Source organism: Glycine soja, chromosome 2 (genome assembly GCF_004193775.1).
Source record: "Glycine soja cultivar W05 chromosome 2, ASM419377v2, whole genome shotgun sequence".
Classification (NCBI taxonomy): Eukaryota; Viridiplantae; Streptophyta; class Magnoliopsida; order Fabales; family Fabaceae; genus Glycine; species Glycine soja.
In genome coordinates, this window is record NC_041003.1 from 42,703,381 (window position 1) to 42,713,660 (window position 10,280).

General features: G+C 31.0%; 1 protein-coding gene across 1 annotated transcript; it reads left to right on the forward strand.

Moving 5' to 3' along the window:
• The first annotated feature begins 1,164 nt into the window (after nt 1-1,164).
• LOC114395849 (auxin-responsive protein IAA9-like) lies at nt 1,165-5,982 on the forward strand. Its single transcript, XM_028357719.1, has 7 exons — nt 1,165-1,446; nt 2,220-2,662; nt 2,753-2,976; nt 3,060-3,286; nt 3,385-3,526; nt 4,746-4,807; nt 5,512-5,982. The coding sequence occupies exons 2-7, from the start codon at nt 2,255-2,257 to the stop codon at nt 5,547-5,549; spliced, it is 1,101 nt and encodes a 366-aa protein (XP_028213520.1). The 5' UTR covers nt 1,165-1,446; nt 2,220-2,254; the 3' UTR covers nt 5,550-5,982.
• Nucleotides 5,983-10,280: the final 4,298 nt, after the last annotated feature.

Sequence of the window (10,280 nt, forward strand, 5' to 3'; positions counted from 1 at the left end):
TATAATTGTAATATATAATATATTAAATCTTTGAAAGAGTAATATGGTGACATATTTAATTTAAAAAAAAAAAACTAATTCAATCATCCGAATTTTAACAAAGTTAATATAATTATGCAGATATCTTCGTAAAAGAATAACCTTTTGATTTATTGTTTTGTTTAGGAAAAATAGCAGTGTTTTTTCCACCCTCTTGTTGGCATATGGCTATTTACTTTACCCGTTGAAAAGAAAAGATGCTATTTATTTCTGAAGGCTTCCCATCCGTCGATTCTACCATAATGACAAATCGACGGTGCAATGTCAATCACCAGAAAAGCCAGGCATTCATGCTGTGTTTCCTCGTATTATTCGGTGGAATCCACATTTTTAATAAATAAAAAGTTAAAGAAATAATTATCCAGAATAAAAATAGCACAATATTTCAATTATTTTGATATTATTTTTAATTGAAGTTAAACTTTTTTGTTGAACATTGAAATTAAAATTTATCTCAATAAATTATTCAATAAAATTTTTTATATTACTTATTAAAATGAAATTTTACTTTTAATTAAAAATAATAATAATATTTAAAACATTAAACTTAAATTTTATCCATTTTAAAAAAACCCTGCTAAATATTTCATAAAAATAATAATGAAGAAATTAATAAATATTTTTTTTATTAAAGTAATATTTTTTCATTATAATCTAATTACATATTATCATATATAACAAATTTATTTATATTTATAATTTTTTTTTAAATTTCATATTTAAAATAATTTCTAACTACCATTATTATGTTTGTTCAAACCAAATCAAACTCAATACTTTAACTAAAATCTCATATTTAAATTTTTGTGAATAAAAATAAATAAAACAAATGAAATGAGAGACCTCACATATATTGTATTTATAATATAGTAATAAAAAAATATAGTTACCAGTCAACAATTTTATATACTAATAAAAAAATTAAAATTTCATATTAATAACTTCAAATATTTTATATGAAAAATTATACGGTCTTTATTATTTATTAAAATTTGTTAAAAATTACTTATAAAAATTATGCAGGTCTTGTTTCATATTTAATGAATGCACTCGTGATTTGGTAGTTGATAAATTTTAGCCACAAAATAGTAAGAAAAAATGTGAAAGAATTGTGCTGTTCATCACTGTTCATATTACAGTTTCTTGTAGATATTCTGAATTTTGACTTGCTTCACTTCACCTCAACCTCTTCCTTGAGTAAAAATGGAAATTGCATAAAGGGCAGTGTTTTTCTTGAGACGCTTTCTTTATATTAAAGTCGTATATTTTAATGCATGCTGTCGAGCTTTTGTTACTTTGTGACAAATGGAGGGTCCTTAGTTCTGTTTCTCTTTCTTCTCTCTGTGCTTTCAACCAAGTTCTCAAATCACTCTTCTTCTTCACCCTTCTGATCTGCTAATTCTCAAGGTAAAACATTGTCATCTTCAGCTTCTAATGTTTGCTTTCACGTTTTTTTTTCTTGTTACCTGTTTGTTTGACCAAGGATTGGGAAAGCCCAAAATCTTTTTTTATGTTGGTTGTTTTTTTTTTGCTTTAATGGCTCCAACTTTGGTATGCAGAATCTTTCCCTCAAATGGGGTTGCAAAAAACTGATCAAACTTTCAGTCAATGTTTTCCCTTTTCAAAATTCCTTTAGTTTTAGGCCATTAAAACAAGTATCAAGCTTACTCTCTATGTGAGTGTGTTATACATAAATATATACATACATGTATGTTTGTATTTCAACATTTTTAAGTGTCTTTGTTGAAGTGGTGATTTAGTGAAGAGTTGGGCTTATAAGTTCTTCATGTCATGCCCTCTCTTTTTTTCTCTAGTTTGATCAACACTTGTCCAATGGTTTGTTCTCTTTCTGTTATTTTTGGAAACTTTGTTCTATGACTATCTCCACTACAAAGTAATTAATCTAATGCATTTTATGGACATATATTCATGATGATTGTTACAATGGTTTTAATATAGTAATTCATCAAATTGCTTCTAATTTCATGCATCTTAGGCACAAAGAGAGAGAGAGAGAGAGAGAGAGAGAGAGAGAGAAACTGAGGTGAATTTGTTAAGGTTGTTTATTAATGAAATTGTGACCAATTGTGTTTCAGTATTGGTTGTTTTTGTTTCTAGTATGTCAGTTTGAACTTTGAAGGTTCCGTGACAGATGTTGTTACTTGTTATTGTTTGATAAGGTATTCAAAATTGGGTGGTTTTCGATTGAACTGTGATGTCCAAGCCACTGCTAGGCATAGCGGAAGAGGAAGGTCAAAGCAATGTCACTTTGTTGGTTTCTTCCTCAGCCACCATGGAAAGTGTGTGCCTGAATAGCTCAAAACTGAAAGAGCGCAACTACATGGGGTTATCTGATTGTTCATCTGTGGACAGCTCCGCGCCGTCCTTCTCAGATGAGACTAAGAGCAATCTGAACCTCAAGGCTACTGAGCTCAGACTGGGGCTTCCGGGGTCGCAATCTCCCGAACGAGATTCAGATCTTTGCTTGAGAAGTTCGATTCAGTTTGATGAAAAGCCACTGTTTCCTTTGCATCCTGCAACTGATGAACACCATTCCTCATCAAAGCCTGCTGTTTTGGGAAACAAAAGAGGGTTCTCAGATGTCATGAGTGGATTCGCCGAGGTAAATACCAATTCAAATCCAAGGGGACATATCACATGTAATTTTTTAAATGCTGGACCAGGCACTAAAAGCCCCCAATTTACCATGCAGGAGAAATTGCTTGTTAGTTCCGAGGTCAACACAATATTGCCACCAAGGCCTTCTTCTAATGTGGGGTTGAAACCAAGCTCTATGCTTGAGAACGTCGGGGCTCAGCAGCAAGCCAAAGAACTCGCAACAGTGAAGGTTGGTCACGAGAGGTCTCATGCTGTCAACGAAAGCAGACCAAATCTTAATGATTCTACTAATAACAATAGCAGTGCACCAGCTACCAAGTAAGTGGATAGTGGGAATTGGCATAAAGTTTGGGCTTACCCTTGGAAATGATCTTTGATGAATGATGGTCCTTGTGTGGCAGGGCACAGGTTGTTGGTTGGCCTCCTATAAGGTCATTTAGGAAGAATTCATTGGTCACTACTTCAAAGAATGTTGAAGAAGTAGATGGAAAAGTGGGGCCTGGTGCACTGTTTGTAAAGGTCAGTATGGATGGTGCACCTTACTTAAGAAAAGTAGACTTGAAGAATTACAATGCGTATGCCGACCTATCTTCTGCGCTGGAGAATATGTTCAGTTGTTTTACCATAGGTAGGAAAGAGTTAGTTTTATTTGATAAAGTTTAGCCTTTTGATTGTTGGAGCCATTTTGCCAGGATCCAGTTACTGCTTATGTTGATGTGATGTCAGGTTCTTGTGGATCTCATGGAAATCTGGGAGGGGAGGTGCTGAATGAAACCAAGCTGAAGGATCTGCTTCATGGATCAGAATATGTTCTTACTTACGAGGATAAAGATGGAGACTGGATGCTAGTGGGTGATGTTCCCTGGGAGTGAGTTCTGATTCATTTATGTACTTTCAAGTCTTTTATTGGCATTTCTTTTAAAAATAATGAATTCTTTAAAAATAGTGGAAGAAGCACATTAAGGAATGTTGATAGATGGTAGAAAACTAGCATTCTGCATAAAAGATTGTACAAACCCAAGGAAGGCTTGAATAATTACTATAAATTGTAGTGCCTATCATGTTTATTGTGAGTATACGAAAACAATGTGGGTACACAGAAATTAACCTTTTTAGCTAGAATGTGTACATTGTAACATCCACTTGATGGATATGTGACATCGGCTGGGGAAGTGCGAAGAAGTATCATATCCTCTTGTTATTTGGAGAGCCATAAATTATGTGTTTATTAAATTTATCCTGCTGAAAAATATAAGGATTAAGGAATGCCTAACAACCTAATGATCTATGGAGTCATTGAGTCAGTTTCCTGTAACATCAGAGATTTAAATTATAATAGATGCATGGGTATACATGGCATCACAGAGCAATGAAAGGGAAAGAAAAAAAATCAATATGTTTTATGATTTGTTTAGTTCTGTATCTTAAAAATGAAAACATAGTTAGGATGTTGAGTACTTATTCTTTGGGGATGATTGACTGTTCATCGATAATAACATGCCAAAATATCAAATGTATATCATGTTTTTTACTACTGGAGGAAAAATGTCTAATGTAACTATTTTTCTAGGGGAGACCTTGGGGAGCCAAATTTTTTTTGCACAATGATAAATTGTATAGTTCTTTTAGGTTCTGAATTGGCTTGAAATTATTGGCCTAGGGGTTCAATACTTCAATTATTATAAGCTATAGCAGCTTTAAGGACGAGGGTTATTTTTAATTATTTGACACGCTAAAGTCATTCTTGTCAAAGAGGAAAAAGGAAGCAACTCATAATGGGGTTTAATTTTTATCTATAGTGCTTAAAAAAGTTCTTTGTCAATACGATGCTGTTTATTCAAAGAACTATTATTAGATATTATTGAATGTTAAATATGGTACTTTCTTGTTTACTATTGTAGAGTTTTACATGAACATGGATTAAATACATTTAAGCACATTTTTATGTAGAATTAGAAAGACTAAGCCTTTTTTTTTATTCCACTTTGAGTTGTTCATGATAATGCATTTGAACACTATTTTTTTGTTGTCACTGATGTTGGGTATATCTGCTAATTAACTCAATCTAATATCTAAACTCTTTGCAGGATGTTTACTGAGACGTGCAAGAGGCTAAGGATTATGAAGAGCTCTGAAGCCATTGGTCTAGGTTAGTATTCCATTCAAGACCATCTTAAAACCTATATAGCTGAAGAGATTTATGGTGAAGTTTGTCAGAAAAGTAATGAATGTAACTTTCTGGAGTTGGAGTTAATGAATGGACATAAAATTCAAAATTTTAAATTAGAATATTTCAAAAGACTAATGCATGTTTCAATTAGTCAGTCAAAAAATTTCTTGGAAAGTTGGCAAAAATAAGTGATTATTTATCCAAAATAAAGCCAAACCAAAAACACTTAGTGATCAAATTTGCAGTTGCCATTGAAATATGTTAAGTATTACTATAATTCCATAGTGAAGTTTGGAAACAGATAACTTCTTACACTAAAAGAGAACCACAGCATGCTGACTGTGGGAATCAAAGATAAAAAAAAAAACTGTGTTTAAAAAATGGTTGGATGTATGTTATTTTTTTTTTCCAATTTTGGAAATGGTATATCCTAAATATAAACTGGAGAGTGGCAGAATTTATTTTCTTGTCTTTTTACATGAATATTGACAGAATCCTAGTTAAGCTAGTTTACTTTTCCAATTACTTTGAATCTGCTCTCAACTTCTATTTGATACAGGTGAAACCAAATCAATTACAAGTTTACTGTATAAAAATTTCCATGATTTGTATTCTGTGTGTTTTCCTTTCTGTCTTTACTTTTATAACTAAGCATATCTTATTCAATGTTATCTTTTTTGCAGCACCAAGAGCTGTTGAAAAAAGTAAGAGCAGGAACTAGGCAGAATTAAGCATCTCATCACACCCTTCTATCCATCTAACTGCTTGTGGGGTTAAAATGTTTTCTTGGCTGTGTGAGGGAGCAACACAAGGCCATAATGGCTTGGAAGCACAACTTAAGGCATGTTTGGACTGGATAGAATTTGGTACTAAAGCTGCCTTGTTGATCATGATATTATTTACTATCGGTGTGTTCTGTTGTCATGATGTTTATATTCAGTAAGCTTTTTTCATGATTGTCACAACTTATAAAACCCCAAAAACCTGTCTGTGGGAGGTTCTTATATTTTTTATGTGCTCTCATGTTCCTGTTGTGGTGAAGGATTTGTAGTTTGTAAATTGGATCATCTCTTCTATGTTTGCAACTTGGTGTGATAAAAAACAAGAAGTTATTATATATGTAATGCACCTTCTACTGTTTCTCTTTTGTCAAATGTCATGTGGTAGTTATGAGTTGGTAAAGAATTGGAGCAAAGTATTCGTAGTCCTATATAAATTCTTAATTCAACTATTTTTTTTTTCTTGTAATTAAAATTAGAAATGAAAACATGTTGTAGGGAAATAGTGCATATTCATATAACATGAGGAAAGAAAATATTTAGAAAAAAGATTATACGCTGACGATAAAAAATAATTTTATAAAGTCATTTAATCATAATTTATTATTACGTATAATAAGTTACTAAATTTGTTTGACTAAATATTTTTTAAGAACCCGCATGAAAAAGATAGAATTCCATAGTTAAGTGTTATTTTTTGGGGTTCGATCTACTTAGAACTAGAAATCAGTTTTTAAGTTATATCTGTCTCCCGTATCAGAAAGTGTTTAGTTTAGGCTAGAAGTTATTTTGTGTTGACAATTTTAACCTCCACTTCTGTGGCCTAGTTTGTAATCTTTCTGAATATAATATGTGAGAGTTGTTAGAAAATAACGTTGTGCTTGATGAGGCTTTGGGTCTTTGCATTAACTATTGAGATTCTGTCACATTGTTGGATTTGGTTGTCGGGTTTTCCAGGAACCTAGGCCTATAGCATGTGAAGCTCTGATCATAGGGTGTAGTGCACAACAACGGAATCATGAAAGATGCGAAGCCTTCATTAGCTCTTTTGTTTTTTTATGAAACTTGTTTGATAGGGGAAAATTCTTGCATGAATGCTAACACTACCTTCCGTGATTTAGGATTATGGGAATTTTTTCTCGAAAATTTGGGGTTTATGTATGGATTATAAAAAAGGCAATAAAACATTAACTTCTGAAGAGCATACTCTTTAGCTTTGGCTTATTGCATGCTTTGGACAATAAATTTATGTCTTAACAATCTTCTATCACGCTTTGGATGGTATGCTAATTGTAGACCTTTTTTTTTATTGAATACAGATTATGATAATGAGAAATTTTTTTAATTTTAATCAAAATCATTTTTTATTATAAGATTATTGTGAATAAGACATTAATAATTTGACTAAATCAATATATATGTGATGATCTTTATTGGATAAAAATTAATAAATTTTATTTATTAATTTACATATATAGACGATGAATATGTAGATTTGATCATTGAACTGATTCAATTAAAATCTTTTATTAATTATTATTTCATTAAATTGGCAATAGAATTTTTTCAAGAAAAAATGTAATGATTTTCTTCCTTTGACCTATTTTCACTTGTCTAGGGCTTGTTCGCCTTGGCCCCATATTCATTGGCCTAATCAACTCAATTCACTTTATTTTTTTAGTTACACTCACTGGTGTATTAAAAAAAAATAGTCAGTAATTATATGTTAGTTCGCTCATACTAAAAAATAAGTATACGTACATTAGCAAATCTCAAACATTTTCCAACATATACATTTATTTTAGTACAAGTGTGTAAACAAATTATATTATTGGTGTATTTTAAAATAATTTCTTGTTATAACTTTCTAATGTACTCACACAAGTTAAATATATATATATATATATATATATATATATATATATATATATATATATATATTAAAAAAACACAATAGTTTGTGGGTCAACCTATTGTTAACCAAGTGACTTCAATGACTTGATGAATTGATTTACTTTAAAAAGGTTTTATGCTCAATCTTTAATCGCGAAGAGATCAATTCTCAAAAAATAGATGTAGAAAGAAAGCTCAAGCCCTTAACAATTCTAATTAACATAATAAAGCATAAGCAATAAAAATAATGGATTAGTAATAGAAGAAAGTGCACTAGAATTAAGCAATAAAAATAATGAATTAGTAATAGAAGAAAGTGCACTAGAATTCATAATGATTCTGTTAACTTGAACTACGTTTAACCCTTAAGCTTTGCTCGAGAGTTTTTTCACTAAATCAAAGTATTACATAATAACAAGCCTTTTACACTTAAGATCACCCAACTTGCGAAGCCCCTTTCAATGACTCTCAAATTGAAGCCTCCAAGGTGAACAACCTTTGAATTCAAAAGAAAAATACAAAAGTCGTTTATCACTTGCATAATGAAGATAGTATAACTTGAAGCTCCAAGAACACTTTCTTTCTCAACCAAGCATAGACTCAAAGAATACCTGATGATCAAATATTCCATCTGGCCTGGTTACTTTCTTACAAAATAACTTTAAAAATCTTAAAAGAAAAAACTATTCAGGAGTGTTAAGTGTTAACAACCTCAATTCACCAAAAAATTAAAAAAAGTGTTAACAGCTTCATATATATATATATATATATATATATATATATATATATATATTAGAAAACCCTCATATCTTTTTTATTCCCTTTTTTTTGTTAAATATTTTCTTCACCCAATACCGGACACGGCAATGAATGACACGAGACTAATATACTGCAAGCGGCCCAGCTTCATCAGCGTGGCCCAGTCTCCCCCTCCCACCTCTCCTTAATTATAGAAATTTAAATTATTTAGCAAGTTTAATCATGACAAAAAATATTATTTTTTTATAAATATTTTTATCATTTAATTAATACAAAGGTTTATGTTTAAAAGCTTACATTTCTCCATTCAAAAGCATATATGCAAATATCAAATCATCAAGTGAGATCGATCTATCAGAGAAATATAGTTAGATTGAATTTATTTGCATTCTTCTTGAAGCAAAATAATTATGGGAATGGGACTATGTAGACTTGGTCCCTGGACCAGGAAGAAAGTTTATCACTTTTTTTTAGGTGTTTTAAGAGAAAGACAAAACTAAACACCATTTTCTAAAAAATAACGAAACCAAAAGGATACGTATTCTATCATATGGAGGAAGAGATGAGATAAGCACTTATATAGTCCTATAATTGCCTATTTTTTTAATTGTATATCTTCTCGGAACCAATCGGATATAGCGTTTTGACAATCATCCCATGTGATTTCAATATTAATGCAAAATGGGTGGCTATATTTTTAGGCTCTAAAGGTCAACTTGCTAATGCATGCACCATTATAATTATATACATCCAATCAGTTACTAAAAAGAAGCAGAATATTAGAAAGAAACAAGTAGCCATATATAATTAAATCTAATGAATCAATTTTGTCTCATGCAGAACCTGTCAAACGCCATAGCAAAATCCATGAAAAAGAAGCAGCAACAGCAGCAAACTAATCAATTTATAGGCGATAAAGAAATTAATTATATCCTTTAGCTTTTATTATTCCCACATGATTATTTCTTTATATAGAGGGTTTCTACAAAAATTAGTGCTTAAAATTTCCAAGTTATTCATCTAGACATAAGATGTCCAATAGCATGACCTTTGATTTGTTTCAGTACTCATTTTATGATTAAGTTAGGCTTTGAATGCATGTAGGAGTCATTAAACGGTCACTCATTATTGGAAAAGGAGCAACCAAATGTAGTGGTCGATTCTGGACTATTTATGGCTTTGTTTATGGAGAAGCATGACAATTCTGAAATGGTTATGTAACCTGACACGTAACATATTAAATATTTTTTCTGAACAAAAATTTAGATGGATTGAATCTCCATCTCAACAAGTTTAAAAAACACTTATTAATTATTTATCAACAAATCTTCATATTGACAATGAAAATTAAACTCATTATATATGCATGAAACTAAATATTAATCATTATCATCGATCTCAGAATTATATTTTACCAATTTCGATCTTCTTCCAGCATCTCATGCCCCAACCCAAATCCAAGGCAAAATCTAGCCCACTCCTTCAATTATTCACATTGTGTGGTCACTATGTTAAAAGACTGATAATCATGAGAAAAATAGAATATGTTAAAATTTCACAATAAATTAATAAAAATAATATCTAACCTTAAACGTGAGGGGAGACACCTAAATAATAATCCTCCTGTAATTATAACAGTAGACAAATATGTAGAGCTCGCAGCAATGTCAGCAACAGCATAGGATGGCAAAGGTTCACAACACACATACATACAGTGAAAGGTGCATGGTGTTACACACTGTGCACTAAGCTGAGTCATATCATAAAAACCTATTTCAATCACCAATAAACTATATATACATATTAAAATTTGCTGTGTCGGGGAATATCAACAACCCTCAAATATCTTGCACCTCACACCTCAAATCCTCGTGTTTGGAGGTCTTATTAAAGAATAACATACTCTCTCAATCTCATGTAGTATTGTTCAGGTTGATGTCTTTGGAGCCAAATGTATTAATTTCTTGTGTATTAAATATATAATTTTAAAAATTATATAATTTTATGTTAAAATAATAAGA